Raw genomic sequence first — 23795 nt, 5'->3', positions numbered from 1 at the left:
TCTCTATTTAGGTCTGTAATTGGTTTATGTAGGTTCAAAAAAATACAGCGAATGAAAGTTTTTCATACAAATCTTGTTTTTGCTCTATTTCGTTTGCTTTATATCATAGAGTAACTTATACTAGAGCGGTACTGTCATAGTAAATTTTGTAACCCCAGTAAATTCACTGCCATCTGTCGACACACTTTAAAACTAAAAATAAATATTTATAAAAATACGATAAAATGTATTTAAATATGGATAAATGATTTTTTTTATTTGCATTAATTATTTTTATGATTTTGACCCATGTTCTTACACTGATATGCGTTAAAATTAAAAATAACAAACGAAACCGTCAACGCCCTCTATACGAGTGTAGGCCAAAACTAGTGGCGCCCTCTGATCGAGAATCAAATTTTCGTGATTTTCGAGGCACGTTTTTTCCTTAGACTGTATCCATCTATTACGGAGTTATATCTATCTTTGTTTATATACTAGCTATAGAAACTTATTACAGACCTAGATATAATCATGTCATTGTATGTGCAGTTTTTTTATACTACGTCGGTGGCAAACAAGCATACGGCCCGCCTGATGTTAAGCAGTCTCCGTAATCTATGTACGCCTGCAACTCCAGAGGAGTTACATGCGCGTTGCCGACACTAACACTCCTCTCCCTCGTGGAGCTCTGGCCTTACTCACCGGCAGGAACACAACACTAAGTTGCATCACCAAGTTTCATTACAATCCAACACGTAGTTTTAAAATGAGAACGAAACTCCGTTTATATGGGAAGGTGAAATTCGGCCGAGCTTGCCGGGGACTCTTAAGTCGAGGTACTTGCGCCCGCGGCTCTTTTATAGCGATACTCGCAGCCCGAACCCGCCAGAAGCGGACGACACTCGCGCTGAGCGGACGAACACACAAAAAGTCATAATTATTATAACAATCATGAAGCCGCTGTGCATCTTTTTTGTAATCGGTGAGTAACTTCTTTATTTACCTACTAATTCTTTTTCAATGTTCTTATATGTGCATACATATATATGTGTTAACTGAACATCCGAGATTAACCTTCAAAAGTGGTTTCTATTTCGGAACTGCTGTTTCCCAAATTCTTAACGTAGTAGGTACTATTTACATATCGTTGACATAGATTATATTTCAAAGTTATAATTTCTTATATTTATGTACATTGATGACTTTGAAGATGGTGCATTAGAGATAGATACATCTTAGATACATGTTTTATTTATTTTGATTAGGGTTCAAAGTTTGGTTAAAATGTTGGTTACAGATAAATTGAATATTAAACTAAAATAAATACTAACCAACATCTGAGAACATATGGGTTTATAAACAAGCATTTTGCAAACCACCCCGGCTACACAGTATACACTCTTAATGAAATAAATGTCATTAAAACCTTATGTAAGTTGCCTTAGTTAGAGGCTGAATTCATTTATTTTATTTTTCTGTGTCGATTACGTAGTTTTGCTAGGTACCTCGGTTCTAATCACTTTGCGAGTTTTTGTACGTTACATTTTAAACACATGAGCATTGCATCACTTAAGTTGTTCACGAACATAATTAGGTACGTATAACTTAACCACAAAACATTTACCACAAATAAAAGAGCACTTTGTGATTACGCAGCTATAATGAATGACATCGATAATGAATGATAATATGATGCTATAAGGAAAAACAAATGAAATATCATATGTTGAATGTTAATTTGGTTCGATGTCATCTTTGCGGTGCAGACATAAATAAAACAAACATGATAAGTAAATAAGCATATCTATCTACGCCGTGACCTAAGATCATACGATTTAAATGACCTTTAAAATATTTCACGGCGAGCAGATACAATAAAAAATAAAACATCTACCTAAATGGTACTAAAATAAATAAATTGCTTTGTTTTGCTTTAGACTATTCGTGCACTGTATAAGTTAATAAAATGTTTGTATTTCTCTATGTAAGTAAATTGTAATAAATATATTCTAAAGCATAACCATAATCGAAATTTGTATCTACTCCTATTGAGAATAAACTGTGTATTGACCTACCTACTGACCGGTTAAAAAACAAATCGGGGCCGGTATACGACGTTTTCGATTTAGAGCTCACCGTGTGCAAATAATTTGTTCAATAAATGTTTAATAATTGCATTAAATTACACGTCAATTTGTTCACAAAGAAGCCGTGTAGCGACTCTTCATGGCATCATATTTTTATAATTTTCAATTAGAAATAAGGGAGCCGACTAGAATATGTCTAGCTAATTACAGGATGTAAGACAGAAGTTATAGACTTGTTCCGGTGTTTTTTGACAGAGGGGAAACGACATGATAGCGTCTCCATTACTAATTCCTTCAAGACTAAAAGTGCTACCTTAAAAAAAATATTTATGCATAATCAACCATTCTATGTTGTTGTTGACACCGGTAGTCCTTAAGACTGACGGTGATTAGTTTGACTCTGAATGAACATTATCCATGTTAATTAGTGGTAAGCGGTGTGGGCCACACATATTGCAGACATTGTAGTAATTAGTATAATATGTATTACTTGTAGTGGCTGTTTGTTTACCTAAATAAATTGAAAAAAAAAACCGACCAAGTGCGAGTCGGACTCGCCCACCGAGGGTTCCGTACTTTTTAGTATTTGTTGTTATCTAGCGGCAACAGAAATACATCATCTGTGAAAATTTCAACTGTCACGGTTCATGACAGACAGATGGACAAACAGACGGACAGACGGACAGCGGAGTCTTAGTAATAGGGTCCCGTTTTTACCCTTTAGGTACGGAACCTTAAAAACATGACGGGTCACTGACCTGTCCCAGTAAAGTGAGTTCAGTAGTGCGCTTGTGTGTGAAATGGGGTAAATTGACAAAATCTTAAAATTTACCCATCGCTACCGTCGCCTTAATGTGTAAATATATGTGACTATCTGTGAACGGCGAATATGGGCAAGCCGAGGTGAAAATGTGATTCCTCCAGTTGCTAGCCGGAATTTCCACTGCTATTAAGAAAGGTTGAACTATAAACGTTTATTGAAAACACGTTTAACTGAGAAATCTTTAGGTACCCCGCAAGCAACAACTGTGTGATAAGTAACAACTTACATATGTCAACTTTCTAGACTAGAATTTGTTATTATATGTACATATATACTAGCCGTTCCTGAGGTTGTAGGGTCTGTGTTATTTCGCCTACCATCTCAAGGGGCCACCCCCTTCCAAAAGTAAATAGTATAGCCTGTGTCCTAGGGACTTAAGTTACTAAATACATGCCAAACTTTTAGTCGTATAAAGGTTAATAGACACACAGAGTTACTCAGTATTCAGTATATTGCATCTTGTTGTTATTTACTATCGCAATCATAAGACAACCATTACATTAAATAATCCTATTTGACTAATATTACAGCTATCTCCAGCGCCATGGCGATGCAGATCAGGCCTAAACGGCAGTCCACCCGGTCTGAAGACACAAACGACTTGGAAGACCGCTACGGTTGGCAGGCGCAGGGCAGACCACAGTGGAATCAGTTTCCGGGACAGAACCGATTCCCTGGACAAAACCAATTTCCGGGACAAAACCAATTCCCTGGACAGAACCAATTCCCAGGACAGAACCAGTTTCCTGGACAGGTAATGGTGCAGAACTAAATTTAAGTAATTCAATTTATCGCGACCAGGATAAGTAATTTGGGCTGTGGCGAGCACTGGCTGATGCGCGGAATCGCGCAGGCCTGTCGAGCTGACTTGTCTTTGTCACGTCAAGTAAAAATTATCTCTCAGATATCTTCCGTGTTATTGTGCGAAGGAAAATAAAAAGTAGTTAAGATTGAAGAACGGTTTTATTATTACTAACTACTTACACATCGACTTCCACACTGGATCACCATATCTGACGTGGTTGCGGGTGTGCCCATTGCAAAGATTGAGGTGGTAGCGTCAACCAGTCGTTGATGTCGAACATAGACCATAAGGTTGTAGTGGCTTAGAAAATCGGCCCCGATAATCGCTCTAGTAACATCGGCAACGATAAAACGCCACGAGTATTCACGGCGTAGGCCCAGATCAAGGTTCAGGTGCACGTAGCCATACGTATTTATAATGGAGCTATTTGCAGCAGTCAGTTGAAAATTTGTCTTGGGGCGGCGCTGTTTTAGTGCAGTGCAAGGGAAAACGCAGAGTTCGCTGCCAGTGTCGACGAGAAACTGCATTTTTGACATGCGGTCAGTCACAAACAGGCGACCTGAAGAACTGGGGCAATCGTCCGTCGCCATTACTGACTGCCCGGCAAGTTTTCCGATGGAAAGTCGCATGGTTCGTCGCATCTAGTTGCATTCTTGCCAAATTTAGCATGATACCAGCATAACGGGAACCTTTGATAACTAGACGACGAACGTCGGGTAGACTTGCTACGCTGACGTTGACTGGGTCCGGAACGGTAGGGCGTGCGGGATCTGCCCGGATTAAACTTGAAGTCTTGTATTTGCTTCCTTAGTTCAGCAATTTCATTTTTTAATTCTATAAGAGAAGATCCAGGTGAATCAGAGGACGTGGATGCGACTTGCGGCGTAGCCGGTGCGATGTCTTGAACTCGGTCTGCCAGATCCGCTAATAAGTCGACAGAAGCATCTGGTTGAACAGCAATGACAGTTTGGATGTTGTTAGGTAGGCGCGATCTCCAAATCGTCAATAAAAGGTCTTCAGATAGTGTTGGACCGCCTAGGTCCCTTAGATGTCGTAGGAACTGGGACGGTTTGCGCTCCCCTAGTTGCTCGTGCATTAGCAGTTGTTTGATTTTTTTATCTTTGGAAGCGGTCAGTCGCTTAATGAGTTCTTCTTTGAGTTTTTGGTACTTATTATTGGTTGGAGGCGAAATGATTAGGTCCTTTACCTCTTTACAATTTTGTTGATCGAGGTGGCTGATGACATAGTTAAATTTGGTTTCGTCAACTGTAATTTTCGACAGGTTAAATTGACCCTCTATTTGAGCGAACCAGATTTCGGGCTCCTCGGGCCAAAAGGGTGGAATTTTAACGCTGACACGGTATACCTCGGGAGCGGGAGTGGTAGGGACAGGATCTCCGAATGTAGCGGGCGCCACGCTCGTATGGGAGTCGGCCGGGACTTTTTGCGTGTCGTCTGTCATTTTCCGTTTAATTCAAGGTGTTCAGAAGGGGTCACCAGTGTGGAAGTCGATGTGTAAGTAGTTAGTAATAATAAAACCGTTCTTCAATCTTAACTACTTTTTATTTTCCTTCGCACAATAACACGGAAGATATCTGAGAGATAATTTTTACTTGACGTGACAAAGACAAGTCAGCTCGACAGGCCTGCGCGATTCCGCGCATCAGCCAGTGCTCGCCACAGGGCCATTCTCAGAATATATTTCTAAGGTCAAATTAAGACAATTTAGTACAAGATATAATTTGGGAATATAGGATGGAAAAGGTAGGCTGTTAATCTTGCTATCGTTGCGAAAAATTAACTTTTTTTTTTAAATCACGCTGTTACGAGCAGGTTACGAGTGTGACGTGAGGCTGGTCCAAATGAAACCTCTATTCCTTTTAACAGGGCCGATTTCCGGGACAGGGGCAGTTCCCAGGACAAGGACAGTTTCCGGGACAGGGCCAATTTCCAGGACAGAACCAATTCCCAGGACAGAACCAGTTTCCTGGACAGGTAATGGCAAGAACTAAATTTAAGTAATTCAGTTTATCGCGACCAGGATAATTTGGACCATTCTCAGAATATATTTCTAGGGTCAAATTAACACATTTAGTACAAGATATAATTTTGGATTATAGGATGGAAAAGCTGGGCTGTTGAACTTACTATCGTTGCGAAAAAATAACTTTTTTTAAATCTCGCCGTTACGAGTATGATGTGACATTTGTTTTGTGCGTTACTTAAACTCTGCTGCGATACCTACATCTATGAGGCCGGTCTAAATGAAATCTCTATTCCTTTTAACAGGGCCAATTTCCGGGACAGGGGCAGTTCCCAGGACAAGGACAGTTCCCGGGACAGGGCCAATTTCCGGGACAAGGGCAGTTTCCGGGACAGGGACAGTTCCCTAACCAAAGCCAAAACCCGCAGTCGACTGTATCCCCTAATAATGCGTACGTTTATTTTCTTAAATATTTATGATAATAACTGATTTGTATTTGTGTCCACTTGACGAAACCTGCCTTGCTGAGCACAAACTTATTATTATTATTTGCATTTATTTGAACATTAGTATCACTGCCTGAAAATTGAATCACAGATTTGTTAGTCAAGCATAAATTTGAAAATTTCAGAAATAACAACACTGCAAGCCAGGACCAGTGCATCACCACGTGCCCTGTGACGGCGGAGTACAACCCGGTGTGTGGCACCAACATGGTGCAATATGCCAACCCGGGGCGGCTGGCGTGCGCCCAATCGTGTGGCGTCAGTGAGTATCTACAATATCCACTTTCATGTGGTTTGTATTATTTAAGACTACAAGTTACAATGAGGAAAGCCGGTGAAAACTATAGATGGTAGGTACTTTGAACGATGGTACATTTTTGACAGTTGCCTTTCCTATTTTAGGATGTAAACCGACAACATTTTTCTTTCACATTATGCCCAAAGAAGTTATCATTATTGCTTTTAAGCAATCATTGTAATGATAGCAGTACATAATACGGAATGATGAGAATCGCACGGTTGTATCAATTAAATGAGCCGGCCGTTAATATGTTTTTGACGTACAGTACAGTCAGCATCTCATAGAAGTGGCCAAATATATCTATATGCTAACAAAGGTGTGTTTCGAATTACTTGGCCACTTTAGCTGTCACATGCTGGCTGTACAATCATTCTACGCCTCTACTTATAATTTTTCAACACACTTGCTCAAAACGACATTTTTATTCCACCGATTTTAGGCTCATAATCCTAGATATTAAACACGCGTGCTTTTTCAGTATATTATAACACTCGTGCTATTTCATTATATTATCCGACTGAGTTAAGAAGGTAACTGGTTGCTAATAATATGCATGGAAACGGAGCCTTCTTTAATTGGTCGGACTGGCGGGCACCGGCGCCCCCGACCGCCTGCCGCGGCAGTATGACAGATTTTAGACTTTTACTGTTTTAACAATTAAAATTTGATAAATATGAAAAAAAAATTTTTTTGTGTGCGTGTGTTGAAAAACGTCGTATAAAACGCGTGTGCATTGGTCATTACACACATCGGCTTTCTTATTGCGCGCTCGCTTATAGCTCGCGTGCACAATATCGCCTCGTGTGTAATAACCAACTTAGCACACTTGTATCACAATGTACTATTATTGTTAAACTTCTTTCTTTAATCGAGCTACCTCGTGTAACTACTTATAGTATTTTATTTAATGTAATGCTAGTAAAACAATGCTACATTAAATGACTAGGTATGTCGTTTAAGCAATGCTTTAATGGCTCCTTCTTAAGGTAAACGCTGTAAAATAACGTGTCAATGTAGCCGCAGGCTGGTTTGTGAGATTATTATGCGTATGTTTAAGATTAAATTATGTAGAATAAGGTAACATATATGTTACCTATATAAAAAGTACTTATTTCCAAAAAAAGTGCTGCTACAGTCATTGTATTATAAATAGAGGGTCAAGGCAGCTAATAATCCTTTAATGGTCTAGTTATGCTCTGAGTTGGTAAGTTAATTGAGCCAAATGGCTATATTGGCTATAACCTGCACGAATTAGTCAAGCCATAACTTGCCGGATATATGTCAATGTCAAAACGATGTTCAAGCGGACTTCAGTCTCTCATGTGGTCTCTGGTCAATTTTCTTTATGCCATTCTTAAGCATATTGTGTTCGTTTTTCAGATGTTTCCTTGCTGAGGTCCTCGCCGTGTCCGACGACTACTACCGCTGCACCAACAAGCTAGATGCAACTCGAGCATCTAATTTAAATTATTGACTGAATTGATTAAATCATAGTTTTCTAAATTATTGCATATTTACTGTTATTGAAATATTATGTAGTACTTATACTTAAATTATAATCCTTGTAAAGCTTCTTAGTGCTGTGCGCATGAGAAAAAGTATTTAGGTCCGACTTTATCATAGAAAACTAAAACAACAAGGTGCAACTAATCATCTGCCACAGACTTCAGGTACAGATGTATATAGTGCATAATTGTTTTTCATTGTATTTTCTCGGAGACGTTCGTATTTGTCATGCTCAGTACTTTTTGTACCGAGACTGACTGAAATAGCAAGACACCTTCTTACGATTCCGTGAAAATACGAAGGAAAATAATTTTTACTATAAAAGTCCCGTGCGACACAAACATATTAAAATTATTTTAAAACTGGTCACTCACGTATTATTAAGTCGAATAGCTCGACATGTTTCAATCCAATACGTGAATACGTGAGTGACCCGTTTTAAAATAAGTTTAAGGAAAATAATTATGCACATCTGTACAGGTCGATGATAAGCATTAATCATAATCAATTATACACATATAAATACTTAAATACACAGAAAACACCCATGACTCAGAAAAAATATCTGTACAGCTTATCAATTTATTTTTAAATTTAATTCATCAAGCAAATAAATGCCCTTGCCCTTACCTACTGGGATTCGAATCCAGGACCATCGGCTTTACTCGTATAGGCAGGGTCACACAAGGACCGACTAGGCTTTCTTCACTCTTCCTAATTCCGGATAAGTAGTCATTTCGACTTTAAAAGCAAGCAGATGGGGACTGGGTGACATTTTTACCCGACTGCCAAAGGAGGAGGGTAATGTTTTTCGAGTGTATGTATGTATGTACGTATGTTTATGTCTGTTTCTTTGTGGCCTTCTGTAGCCTTAACGGCTTGATGGATTTTGATGTATGAGGTATCGTTAGATTCATCTTGATTACTGGAGTGTCATAGGATACATTTTATCCCGAAAGTCCTACGGGATACAGAGATAATATTTTCTTTACATTCACTTTGAAATAATTTGATATATGAGGTATCATTAGATTCATCTTGATCACGGGAATATCATAGGATACATTTTACCCCGAAATTCCTACAGGAACATGTTAATTCTTCGTAAACGAAAGCCACCCACGCGTCAGCAAGCAATGAGCAAATAACTTGTTCTGCAACTCCCGCGCACCTCTCGCGTAGCGGTCTGGTAGCGGGCAAAGAAGGGCGTGGCCTGCCTTGTGGCGCGCGGTGCGGTACGGAGGGGGATATTCTCGAGTCTACAACCCGAACGCGGGCACACGCACACGCATGACATGAGGGCACACGTCGTTGACGGTCGACTTTTCTAAGTGATTTTTTTCGATACTTCCTCGTCCGAATCGAAAATTATAAAGTAATAACTTGTTCTTTTTTTCAACTAAAAAGTTATAAATAAAAAAAAAATATTATAAGAAAACCAAAAAAACCGACTGCACACTAAAAAGAGGAAAACAAGCCCCACAAGAAATATTGTTTAATCAAATGCTAAAACCAAGCTATTGAATACCGTTTAAAAAATATAAAAAATGCACTATGAAATGTATATACATAATTTATAAATGTTGATGGTAAGTATTGCAGGCGGGGATCAACTTGACCGCCACCAACGAAAATACCTACCTAAGTAACATTCTGCTAAATAGTGAACTTAACAACCAACAACCAAAATGACTATAAGTAACCCTGTGTTGGTCCCCGCCTGCGATACTTACCATCAACATTTATAAATTATAATTATTTAGTTAGTATTTAGAATAAGTTTTTATTTATTTAACTATAGATTACATACACATTTCATAGTGCATTTTTTATATTGTTTAAACGGTATTCCATAGCTTGGTTTTAGCATTTGATTAAACAATATTTCTTGTGGGGCTTGTTTTCCTCTTTTTAGTGTGCAGTCGGGTTTTTGTTTTTTTATAATAATTTTTTTTTAGGTATTACAAAATATATGCACGAGTATGCGATTGTACTCGAATCTATGATTAACTTTTGATAATAGCAGCTAGTCTGATAAAAAAAATCTGGTCGCCATAGTCGTTTCGAATTGATTTAAAAAAATTGTCCAATAGCATTTCGGGCCTCGCTCAGTGTAGGGTTCCGTAGTTACCATTCTGTCAGAACAGGCTAAACGGGGGCTATTAGTAAATATCATGTAAATACATTACAAGCAAAAGGGAGTTTCGCAGCGCTTTGTACGTCTTTTTACTAAGATTAGAAGACTTTTTGCAATAACTCAAAAACGGCTATACCGATTATATTCGCTAGTTTTCATTGAAAGTATTTTTAAGCTTTTGTTTTACGATTTTTTTTTCATATTTTTACCCATGGTTCTGAAGTTACACATATTTTTTTTCTTTCGGAGCGACTATTTCCGAAAATAATCATTTCAAAAAATTGTTGTTGTAGACCCTTATTCATTTTGAATCCTATATCCCACACTATTAAGTTAAGGCGAAACAAAAATTCAAAAAATCCATTTTGTATGGGAGGTACCCTAAAAATTTTTTTTAACTTTTTTTTTACGATTTTTTTGGATTGGGTTTAGCATGGCTATATAAATATATATTCATGCTAAATTTTACCTTCTAGCACGGTCACGGAGCAAAGCCTCGGACAGGCAGACAGACGGCCATGGCGAAACTAAAAGGGTTCCTAGTTGAATACCTACGGAACCCTAAAACTTGTTTTTTTTTTTTGCGATTTGCGGGTTGTGTTGCTCTCATATTGCCTTTCCATAAGAGAAGGGGCCTTATGTTTATTTCTAGTTACGGAGATATTGACCGCTTTTGTAAAACTACAAAATTATATATTTTTTCTTTTCTACGTAATAGTTAAATATAGGAATAGGATAGTTAATGGTGTGATTCAGAAGGCTGCTGCCACTATGAGAAGAGGGGGAAATACCGCTGAGTAATGGCAATAAGTACGTTAACCCCTTATGTCTGCTCACACGGCCATTAAAATTATGGAAAAAAGTCAATTTTGATTGAAGATGAATAAGTAACAGACAGTGGTTTTCTGGTAAATGCAGGTAAATACCCATTTTGGGTTATTTTAATTTAAATAGTGTGGGCAGTTGAATAAGAAATCGTTTCCTGGTAAATGCAGGTAAATACCAATTTTGGGTTATTTTTAATTAAATAGTGTGGGCGTAATCTAGGTAAATACTTACAGCTATTAACTATAACTAATTAACTTTTATTAATTGAATAGTTACCTACTCGTAGAAATACCTACGGGCAACAGAACCAGGTAGGTAAGTCATATTACAAAAAAATCGGAGCGTGATTTGAGCATGCTTCAAAAGGACTCTACTTTTATAATAAAAAACAGTCACAAGTAGCCTTACCATGAGTTTGACACTGACATATACTCGCAGACGTCTGCGTAACTTACTTCCTATACATCTCGCTTGCACTAATATGCCAGTACGAGCGATATGCATAGTAAGTTACGCACACGCTAGCGAATATGTCAGTATCAAACTCGTGGTAATAAGGCTATCTACCTATAGGTAAACAAAATAATGAATCAGATGAGCCAAATATGTTACACAAGTATTGTCTTTTTCCGAGTTTTGATTATGTCGCCGAAAGTTATTCAGTGTACGGTGTACCTAAGAGCTGTTAAACTCATATCCATAATAGGTACCTATTATTCTGAAGCGTACACGAACTCACACAGGATGTTAATGTAATTAAAATGCAGTATATTATGGTACCTATTTATTCCTTCATAACCTTGAAGTAATTTCTTTGCGACAATGTACGGTTGGTTCCGAAACACAATTCGTATACCTGATTTAGGTATTTCCCCACGAAGACTTAGGATTTAAGTGTTTTGTGCATCAGTGACTCGTTCTAGTGCTCGGAGCAAAAACTACTTACTGAATTATGAAAAGCTTCAAAGAGGCATTACTTTTTAGGGTTTCGTACCCAAAGGGTAAAAACGGGACCCTATTACTAAGACTCCGCTGTCCGTCTGTCTGTCCGTCTGTCACCAGGCTGTATCTCATGAACCGTGATAGCTAGAGAGTTGAAATTTTCACAGATGATGTATTTCCGTTTCCGCTATAACAACAAATACTAAAAACAGATTGATGTAAATATTTAAGTGGGGCTCCCATACAACAAACGTGATTTTTTTGCTGTTTTTTCCCTAATGGTACGGAACCCTTCGTGCGCGAGTCCGACTCGCACTTGGCCGGTTTTTTATTAAAAAAAGTTAACTGTGGGGCGTATTCGACTCGTTAGAGAGTCAGATCGTGACGTGGCCACCGTCAGCGCGTCAGTCCACTTTTCTCATAAATTTACACAAAAGTAATTATTTTTAATCGAATTAATATGCATGATGCAATCGATCTGTGAAATTGGATTGTATTAATTATTTAATCTTTTTTTTAACTAGGTACTTTCCGGTGAAAATAATGCTAGCAAATTATGCTAGTTCAAATGCTGTGCAAAAGGGTGAAGACAGGCGAGCGTAATTTTTAGAGTTGTGAGTTGCGTAATTTCAGCTGCAGAAATTCTAATGTATGTCGGCAGACAACTCATTTTGCGTTGCCGTGAGAACCAAAAAGGTGTTTTGAATGAAACCGAATGTAGCAGAAATTGAGCAACCGTGATTATGCGACTCACAACTCAATAAAACCGGCCGAGTGCGAGTCGGACTCGCGCACCGAGGGTTCCGTACATTACACAATTTAAACAATGTATTTTTTATGAGAAACGTGAATAAAAGTTGCGGTTTACGATATATGACGTATTTAAAAAAAACAACTTACTAGATATCGTTCAAACCAATTTTCGGTGGAAGTTTGCATGGTAATGGTGGAAGTGTACATCATATATTTTTTTTAGTTTTATCATTCTCTTATTTTAGAAGTTACAGGGGGGGGGACACATTTCACCACTTTGGAAGTGTCTCTCGCGAAACTATTCAGTTTAGGAAAAAGTAATATTAGAAACCTCAATATCATTTTTGAAGACCTATCCATAGATAGGTACCCCACACGAATGGGTTTGATGAAAAAAAAATTTTGAGTTTCAGGTCTTAAGTATGGGGAACCCCCAAAATTTATTGTTTTTTTAGGGTTCCGTAAAGGGTCTAAGCCCGAAAATAATCTCAGTTTAGCCCTACTATAAGTTGACATTGAACTATTATCTTATATTTAGTGATGTAGATAGAACATAACTATATGGCAGTAATTTAAAGAACGCGACCCCATAGATAGGCGTTGGTAGAAATAAATTACTTAATTAAAGTAAACCTACAACTGACAGCATAAGTACCTCCCAAGTAACATTTTAGCGATAAAACTAGTTCTATAAAAGCCGACTATTATTTCGATTAAACACTGTGATAGCGATAGTGCGGCCTAACATTTCGCGATATAGCACGCTATAACTCTCTTATAGTCGGAATTAGGCACCGACGTAAGTGCTTGAAGCTCTACAGTGGTTCATTTTATATGCAATATTAGTGATAAACTAGTGATATAATAGTGCTACAATAGGGATTATTCTTGCCGGAAGTGATAATAAAGGGTTAAAGTAGCAGTATTTTTACTTATAGTTCTAATAACCTTGTAATATGTTATCTTGTATCACTTAGAGATAAACTAGTGATATAATAGTGCTATAATAGGAATTATTCTTGCCGGAAGTGATAATAAAGGGTTAAAGTAGCAGTATTTTTACTTATAGTTCTAATAACCTTGTAATATGTTATCTTGTATCACTTACAGTATTACAAGAACGCTGCAGTAGTGAAAACAATCTTTTGTAGTTTTAAATGTCAAAATATTTAATACAATTTCCAATAATAGCTCATAGTGTTGCGTGACGTAGTCAGACAGATTGTTTATAATGGCGACAGCTTGATGGTTTATTGGAATTATTATTACCTGGTACACAGCAAAGTTTCACGACACGTATTAGAGAATTCAACTTAAATTCTATTGCGATTATTACTTTTCTGTCATTATATATGGTATTCTACATCTCAATTTTCAAGCGCCTTGTAAATATACATGTTTTGATAAAATTTGTATACTAAAAATACTAGCCTAGTTTATTTTTTGTAAGTAAGTTAATTATAATCTTTAGTTTTGTGAATGGTTATGCTAAACATACTAGATATTGTAATATCAGTACAAAATGACCTTAACAATTACTGCTTCATCATCATCATCATGTCAGCCGATAGACGTCCACTCCGACCGATCCTGTGCCGCTCGCAACCACCGAATTCCCGTGACCTTCACCAGGTCGTCGCTCCTGACATACGGATCTGAGACGTGGGCGCTAACGATGGGCCTCATAAGAAGGCTCAAGGTCACGCAAAGGGCAATGGAGAGAGCTATGCTCGGGGTTTCTCTACGTGATAGAGTCAGAAATGATGATATCCGCAGTAGAACTAGGGTCACCGACATAGCTCGCAGAATTGCAAACCTTAAGTGGCAGTGGGTGGGGCACATTGCTCGCAGAACTGATGGCCGGTGGGGCCGGAAGGTTCTGGAGTGGCGTCCGCGTACCGGAAGACGAACTGCCGGTAGGCCTCCAACGAGATTACTGCTTTATTACTAGATATTTCAAGCATTTTTGTGTTTGTTTGTAAACAAAATGGCGTTTCACGTTCTAAACACATGGCTAACTCCAAAAGTGATAATTTTACCTTATGTAGAACTGACAACTTTAAAAAGGCTATATTTGATGTGGTGTTCAACTTTAAACAACAATGTATCACGATAAACCATTAAAGGTTATAGAGAGAGGTATCTTATACCTAAAATACTTTAAAATAACTTTAAGCTGTATTAATGTTCGCACAAACACTCTTGAAGAGCTACGGTTACATACTGCTGTTATAGCACTTCTAGCACTAAAAAACTACGTGATTTAACAGGGAAAATTATGTCGGTTGTATCACTATATTACTAAGAGCTATAAGAATTACTGTTGCCACTCTTAAATGGCTTAAGAGTATTTCTATAGCTGTTGTAACACTGTAGGCGGCATTAAGCACAAAAAGGTAAACATAACACGATTATAGACCTATAGCGCGAGTAAGTTATAATGGGCACCCCAAAATCTACTTAAAGTGGTAACCATAATATATAAAGAGGCAGCTAATACCACCTTATTACAGCCTTTAGCTGCATTATGCAATCATATGTCTATTATATCACCTTACTAGCGCCAGTGTATTAATAAGACCGTTTATTTCCATAGTATCACCTAAAACTATTATTATGGGTCTTATAAAACTACTATGTCACTCAGGACTCTAAATGAGTTGCTGTTATGGCTAATGTGTTTGTTGGGCTACCTACCATTACCATGTTTGGTTGTAATCAGTTCCTGATTACGAAATTCGTTACAATTACGCATGTAGGAACTTGCTATTTAGCGTAAACTTGAACCGACAGTATTCGAGGAAAAGTTATCGACCTTAAGATATTTATTATTTTATATGTATAATTTCGCTGCTATTTTACGAATTATTTTGATTAAAGACATGTTTTTGTTTTTATGATTGTGATGCTAGTCAAATTTTAAATTAATGTAATAGTAAATGTACCTACTCATATGATGTTACCAAAGTGTACGGCTCACCCGGTATTGTATTGTCCTAGTCCTAGCTCTAAGTATATTGATTTGCATGGTAGGTTTTAATTAATTGTACTGTTTAACATTAGTATTTACGTTTTTTGTTACTAACACTTCTATGGGCCATGCCTGAAAATAAATGATTATTTTATTTAATTTATTACTCACTTTACAGAACATTTGTTAATACTTACTAACTTTGGCAAAGTCAAAAGGTTTAGGAATTTGTACTGTAACGTTTAATCATATATTATTATGTAATTCGTTTTAAATGTTTTAACTTTATATGGAAATATTTTCTGGATTAAATAATTTCATTCATTCATTCATTAAGTACCCCTGTTACATAAATCTTATTATTCTAGTAAGAATCTGAATGCATTAATTAGACTCCTCATTTTACAAATTAACGTTTTCTATGTTACCTACATCAAACAAGAGTAAAATTATTGATATTTTGGGTACCTACTTCTCCAACGTCTATGACGCGGTTTATGGTTTATTCAAAGTGATTGCAAGTTCAGCAGTAAGAGAGTAATTACTATTGTAACAATTTTACATGGACTCATCATGGATAAATCATGAACTGCGGGCGCAGCACTCAGTAAGAATGGCATTACTATTAAAAGTGTAGTCATTCAATTAGCCTAATTTCCATCTAACCAGTTTGTGTCTCTACCTTTAAGTTTCCTTTATTATTTTTGACCATAAAAACCGAACTACTAGTAACATGTGCGAAAAAATATTATGAAATAAAACCTGGGTATGTCCCTTTCAGATTGTCTTATAAATGTTTTAAATACATATATTCAATTCAGGATTTATTTTGACTGACCGTTGATGAGTGTTTGTCACCTTTCACAAAAGTGTCCATATGGTTGCGATATCAGTAAAGTTATATCAATGAACAATGTAATAATTACCGACCCTGAACTCCAGACCACCTGTTCGTTGTAGGTACTAGTAACGTAACATAACCAGCAAAACCCTGCGATCGTCATATTATGGGTTCCGTCCAGCTTTCGTTCAGGGTAAATGTTCGATAATTCACAGAACCGATCGATAAATATATGAATCATATAGGTATACGAATGAATTAGTAGCGTAGCGAGGACCAACACACATGGTGGGGATGTTATAAACTCTCAGGACTTATGATTCGCTTATTATACTTCTGCGATCTCGCTGCACCGCGGACCGTTACCAACAGACAGAGTGCCCTAAAAAGGATCAATCAAATTTTAATTTAGTTATCACACTATTAACCCAGAAAATGGTTCAATGGATCGCTATACTAGGTAAGTAGTATTTGTTTTTTTAAATAAATGATAGTTTTTTATAGACTTGACCTACCTATTAGTACAAGTTTAATTGATATTTGATCTCGACGCCGGTAAAATATAGTGATTTAGTCATCTTTCTTAGGTGTTCTTGAAATTGGTTCTTGAGTTTAACCTTGACAATTGTAAAAATATGCGTCGTAGTGAGCACGGCTATGAGTACCTAACTTATTTTATTTTAGCAGTGCTGAAGTGTAAGTAGTTTACTAGGCAAAGGCTTGTTCACGAAATAAAGTAGCCATCGGAAAATGTAAGTAAATCGTTTACTGCACACGATACTGAAAACAAAAAAGTTAGTTCTGCGTATGTGTAAACTTTAGATAAGAAAATACAATGCTTTTTTTGGAGAAACCCAAAGAGAATTTTTTTTTTGGATATAGTGAATGTGTCGTCATGTGTGACTTTCTTTCGAACGCCTGCCATCAGTCTATATATTGAAGGGAACTGACGAGGGGCTGTGCTCAATTATTTTTTTAATTCAGTTTCACTCTCGGCCACTGCACCTTTGTTGAGCAGGTATCGCTTGATGTTCGCCCAATACCTGGCAATCAGGTGTAGTTCTGAGCAGCTTAGCGGGTCCATGTTTTTTGCAACATAAACAACATTCTCAGCTATCACCAAATCTAAGGTGGCTTGAGCGTATGCTAAATGAAAGCTAAAGTAAAAAAGCTCAAACTCAGTCCACATGAGTAAATATGTAGCTTGCCATACTAGGCTCTTACAGGCGATTTTTTCAACGGCCACGCATTAACGTTCTTCTAACACATCCTCGCCAGCCGCACACGTATAAAACTGAGGCCCCGATAAGGTTTTCATGTCTTTTTTTACATATATTTCGACATCCATTAAAATGCATCGGTCGCGATTTTGAATTAAAAAAAAATTCTGTTCCTTGCTAGTCTGTGGATTATTTCTTCTTTTACCATTTTGCACGTTTCAGACGATATCTTTAAATTTTGGCTATATATCTGTAGAGGCCGATGAATTTAGATGGAACGAGGCAACTATTAACGGGTCCGATTTCGGCTCCACGCAGGCTTTTTTAAGACCTCAAACTGGCAAATCACTTAGAATATTAAGCTCCCAAACTTTTGTGTAACTTTTTATACACCATTTTTAGATGTTTTATATCGTTTTGCGAGTTGTCGCATCGTAATATCCTTTTCTCTGCAATAGCAGACTATTATTCTCGGCATGTCGAGTCTGTTTAGCCAATGATATATATAAGTATATATTTTTCTTAAACTTGATTATACCTACATACGTTGGAATGTCGGTTATTAGTTTTGCAAAAAGTTTGTGTATATATATATGAAACTCAACTTTAGGCGGCTACTTTTTTTCGTGAACAAGCCTATTTAAATATTTTGACTTTCGACTAAAGTTGCTGCTGCTCTCGTGTTTGTGTACGTACGTCACTCATACACAGTCAGAAAGGAAGAGCCTCAGTCTTCTGCTCTACCGACCTTGTACGTGAAATACGGGTACAAATGCAAAAGTTAAAAGCTACGAAAGAGCTTGTAGACGGTCTTCCCTTATAGACGGTCATCGCCACATTGACCTTACAATCATTAATAAAAATTCTAATAATCTGAAAACTGATGGTGACATTTATGAATCTAAATTCATCATATAGGTACCCATTGGAAAATGTAGTTCTTGTGAGCCATTTAGAGTCCTATACTATATGTGATATATCTAGTGTCAAGTCAACATTAATCAGCGTACCCTCGAATTCTACAGATTCGTATAGCTGTTTGACTAAGAATATTTTTTATGGTCATAGAAATATAATCAGGTTCAAGGTTCAATCATAACAAAATGTTGATGTTAATATCTTTTTTAATGTTGGCATTGCTTTTGGATACTTTGATCAATTTGGATGATTGCATTCCAATTATACCTACTACGCTAACTGTTTGTTTCGGCCTTAAAGTTAAACCCCTTATAAGAGCGGTATATTCGAACCGAAAGTGCACTCGAGAAGCGAGTGTCGATTGCATCAAGGACTTAAGTTCATGTGTGAAACTGTGAAAGTCCACGCAATAAATGACATGAATATAGCGAACGCAGTATTATTTTATTGAAAAACCTTGACTTTGCAGTCAAAAACTTTATTGGTTGAGTTTGAATAATGCACCTTTTCTTTTCAAATGACGAATAGATACTAAGTTAACTAAGTATATATAGGTAATTCACCCATAAAACTCACTTCTAGTAAGCTAGTGTATCCTAAAAACCGGACTAATGCGAGTCGGACTCGCCCACCGAGGGTTCCGTACAAAATTAACTTATATTTTTTTTTTGTTTATGTTTTTAAATTTATAGTTTTCAGATTTTTCCCTGTACTTGTAGTGTAAGACGATATTACTTGCCACATTTCATAGTTCTAGGTCAACGGGAAGTACAGATATAGTGCTTCATTGTTTTCCATCATATTTTCTCAGAAACGTTCGTATTTGTCATGCAGGTCATGCTACTTCAGTGAACCTCAGTACTTATATTACCGAGACTGACTGAAATAGCAAGACACGTTCGTACGTTTCCGTGAAAATACGATTGGATAATAATTATGCACTACATCTGTACCCTATAAATTTTGAATCCCCTGAGAGTGTTATTCGAAGCTTCCAGGTACTGTAGGTAGACCTGAGTATAACATCGTTTTAATTTCAACTCGATACCTCCACGCGTTCCCGAGACAAAGGGTCTTGACAGACAGACGGATGGACAACAAAGTGATCCTATAAGGCTTCCGTTTTTTCCTTTTGAGGTACGGAACCCTAAAATATTGACAAACGTTGCTAGATATGATAAGTTTTTTTAATCAAATAATGCTGCGAATGCTATAAGAATGAACATCGTCATCTAAATTGGTTATGCATATTTTTGATTTCGTACTACGCTTAATGTCACCACATAAGAACAACTGTTAAGCTGAGGCCGTTAGTAAGAAGTTATGATGGTCAAATACGCACTGGCTGAAGGTTTAGGTATACATGAAGCTGATTTGTATTTCGTTAAATAAGTTTTAGGCCCAAAACTCAGGTATCTTCTAGTAGAAAATCATCGCTCAACTTCTTTACCAACCGCCGCCAAGATAGACAAGACAACATTTTTGTTCAATGTTTTATTGGATCGTTTTAGGAAACTGACCACTTTAAATAAATAAATTAAATAATTGCTTACTGTTACAGTGGAATTGGTCTGTTTGAGCGGATCGTCGTTCAGCCGAAGTTGGGTCGGATTTGATGACGAAGATATCGGGTCGTGGGAAGCAGATCCTGACGATGAACGGCCAGGTTCCAAATTTAAATATTACGGCAAACCCGCCTCTGAGAAAAGCTATGAAGATTATAATGAAGGATATGTTCATGAATATGGAAATGGTGCACATACTTTGAATAATCAAGCATATCATAATAAAAATCATAATAATAATGATGGTCATGCGTTTGATTATGATTATAACCATGATTATCATCATCAATATCACAACCACGGTTATAAAAACCTAGGACCATGGGGTCCTCACGGACACAATAGTCAATCTGGATATTCGGGACAATCCGGCCAATATGGAGGGGCACACGGATATCCCGGCGGAACTCAAGCTCATCCCGACCAACATTGGGGATCTTGTAGGCATCATAGTGGATCCGGATCTTTTGGTCAACATTGGGGATCTCACGGACATCTTAGTGAAACCGGATCTGGTCAACCCAGCCAAAACAGCGGATCTCCTCGGGGCTTACCTCAAAACAATGTAATCCCACCGCAACGTTCTTCGAATGACGCTGACCGCGTGGTGTTTCCGGATTTTAACAACCAAGTTCCCACAACTAGGTATACGTCAACTCATCATTACTCGCATTTGTTGTGCTGGTCGAATCATTTTTGAATTTTTTGCTTCTACTTTTTGTAATTGATTTACGAACCTTGCTGTAGTTATGGCTAAATACACGAAAGCTGATAGTTACATATTTTTTATATCCATTTTAAATTAATAAATTGACGCCTCATTAGTATTCGGAAAGGTATTTCTTAGGCGGATTTGTAATTCATAAATAATTCTTAAAAACCACTTAGTAGTAGCAAAGAGTAACTACATACATACTTTATTTCCACATATTCTTAGCAATGGGGGTTTTCCTGTAATGGAAATACATTTAACACAATAAATACCTTTTACATTGCTTAAGGCCACTTGCACCATCCCACTAGCCCGGGGTTAACCGTTTAAATCTGGAGTTACCATGGTTACCAGTACAATTTGACACTGAGTAAACGGTTAATCGAACGTAAAACAACAATTCGATCAACCTAGAGTTCATTTTTAAAATGATTACAATACCCGAATTTTCGCGGTAGCCCGGTGGGTATTAAATTGTAAAGTAATGATGCGATTTATTCTTCAAACCAGAGATTAACGAGGGCGAAAATCGATCCATCTAGGATTTAGTTTTGGATTTAGTTTTTAGTTTAGTTTTGGGTTTTGAGTGTTTTCAAATAAGAAATTAAATATTTATTATAACATACATTAATTGGTGTGGTTGAAGTCCCCAATCCGCATGGCGCATTGTGCTAACTTGGCTGCCTACGTTGCCACGTGCAGTGGGACGTGTGTATATTATATGGTCGTGATAATGATAATGATACAATGAATTTTATATTGAATGCCTGCAAAAATTGCAGTATGATAGATTTTTTGCCGCCACTGTATGTATTGTGTATAATAAGTAACACCAAAGATAAAGATATTTTTTGTTTGTATGTTAGAAAACATTTAATCAAATCTTAATAAAATATATTACATAATTATTCCATTAAAACTACACGGGCAACTTTTATGTATATTATGCTGATTTCAAGGCAAAAAAATATCATTGGAAAGCGGCGCAATGTATGTATAATTGATTATAATAAGTAAATAAAATAAAATCATGACATTTCCATAATTTCCAGGGCTCCGCAACCAACCCGACCAGCTACAACCAGTACGACTACCGTTCGGCCCACCACGACAGACCGGACGCTGCTAGATCTAGTCATCTGCATACGCGCCTGTCCGACCACGTCGGAGTACAACCCCGTCTGCGGCACCAACAACGTCACCTACAACAACCCTGGGGCCTTGCAGTGTGCTAGGAGCTGTGGGCTCAGTAAGTATTATATAGTATAGTTTACCGGCTACGATCGGACTTTGCTAAACCTAGTCATGCATACGCGCCTGTCCGACCACGTCGGAGTACAACCCCGTCTGAGGCACAAACAACATCACCTACAAGAACCTTGGGACCTTGCAGTGTGCTAGGAACTGTAAGCGCCTCAGTAAGTAAACTCAGTAAGCGCCACTTGCACAATCCCACTAACCCGGGATTAACTGGTTCAACCGTTAACCCAGTGTCAAATTGCACTGGTAACCATGGTCACTCCGTCTTTAACCGGTTAACCCCGGGTTAGTGAAATGGTGCAAGTGGCCCTAAGTATATTATCGACCGGCTACGATCGCTCGGTACAGGAATATGACAGATTTAATGCTGCTAAATCCTGCATACGCCGACCGATCCGACCATGATTATGATTAAGCGACACTTGCGCTATCCCACTACCCGGGGTTAACCGGTTAAACCTGGAGTTACCATGGTTACCAGTACAATTTGACACTGGGTTAATAATTTAACCTTGGGTTAGTGGGATGGTGCAAGGTTTACTTACTCAAATAATTTAATTATTTATTTGTTTAATAAGATATTCTTTTGTGCATTTAATGCACAAAAGGAAATTTTACAATACAAAAGCCAAACTTAATGCCACAAGGCATTCTCTACCAGTCAACCTTAAGGCAACGCAGAGAGATTGGATTGGAATTAGAATAATAAAGGTGCTTATGCTGTCCTTATCTATTCTAATATAAAGTTATGGTGGTAGAACATGTCGAAATACGAGTAGTCTCTATTATTCTTGTTTCAGTTGTACAGTTTATCTTTTATAAGTATAAACTATTTTGTAAATATAAAATTAATTTGTTTTGTTGTTTTTAACTAACTATAGCAAAACTAGCGATATAAAGATATTTCGGAGACGCCACCCATACTCGCGAGTTTCGCCAGAGAGCAACGATGCCCTAACGCCGGGTGTAACATGCGGTAGTGAATACATCATAGAGAACTTATAATATATGCGTACTTAGATAAAATAGTGTATGTAACTGTAGGTACATAATTAGGCATTAAAACACTCGTGTGGTCCTTTTAAGAAACACTTCGTTCGTTTCTTAAACCCACAATTGTGTTTTAGTGCCTTTCATTATGCAGCAGTCACATAATGTATAAATATTATTAAATTTGATTATAAAGCAACAATGTTCCATTTTCATCATCTTACAAAATAATTGTTGAACGTTAAAAAGCTTATTAACAATTAAAAAACTTTCAACAGATGTGGAAGTAGCCCGCCAGGCGCCATGTCCGCGCGCCGTCCCCCAGATCCCACAACCTACCAGCACAGCCAGGCCCATTACCACTCCAACCAGAGCTACAGTTTCTGAGCAAACCACACAGGCCGCCCCCCTCACTAGACCAACCACAGTGAGACCCACAGCGGCACCTACTGCGAACCCTACGCGATTTACCAACATCGATCTCAACTTCAACAGACCCGAGTCAACTCTGATACCCCTTGATATTTTACAGAGTGTATTCGGAATCGCCACACCGACTACCAATAGGTAATAACGAAGGACTTGAATTCGATATTGATAAGCGAATTAACCCCTAGATTAGATAATTAAATTATTTTAAATTAATAAATGAATTAATACCTAA

At 37.5% G+C, this 23795-nt stretch overlaps 1 protein-coding gene across 1 annotated transcript; it reads left to right on the top strand.

Annotated features, from left to right (window-relative positions):
* Positions 1-814: 814 nt before the first annotated feature.
* Positions 815-23795, top strand: LOC134744929 (uncharacterized). The gene is made up of 11 exons (XM_063678877.1): positions 815-964; positions 3423-3646; positions 5585-5692; positions 5987-6132; positions 6313-6449; positions 7869-7925; positions 8152-8158; positions 16778-16926; positions 20166-20825; positions 21945-22130; positions 23410-23795. Exons 1-11 carry the CDS (start codon positions 934-936, stop codon positions 23700-23702), a joined length of 1998 nt encoding a protein of 665 aa, XP_063534947.1. The 5' UTR covers positions 815-933; the 3' UTR covers positions 23703-23795.

This window comes from Cydia strobilella, chromosome 10 (assembly GCF_947568885.1).
Source record: "Cydia strobilella chromosome 10, ilCydStro3.1, whole genome shotgun sequence".
In the NCBI taxonomy this organism is placed as follows: Eukaryota; Metazoa; Arthropoda; class Insecta; order Lepidoptera; family Tortricidae; genus Cydia; species Cydia strobilella.
Note: the sequence above shows the minus strand (reverse complement) of the source record. Positions and strands in the feature narration are given on the sequence as shown.

Coding starts and splice junctions, on each gene's coding strand:
- LOC134744929 (XM_063678877.1), top strand. CDS start 934: ATGAAGCCGCTGTGCATCTTTTTTGTAATCG. Junction 5,693..5,986: donor AGAACCAGTTTCCTGGACAG/GTAATGGCAAGA, acceptor TCCTTTTAACAG/GGCCAATTTCCGGGACAGGG. Junction 22,131..23,409: donor TGCTAGGAGCTGTGGGCTCA/GTAAGTATTATA, acceptor AACTTTCAACAG/ATGTGGAAGTAGCCCGCCAG.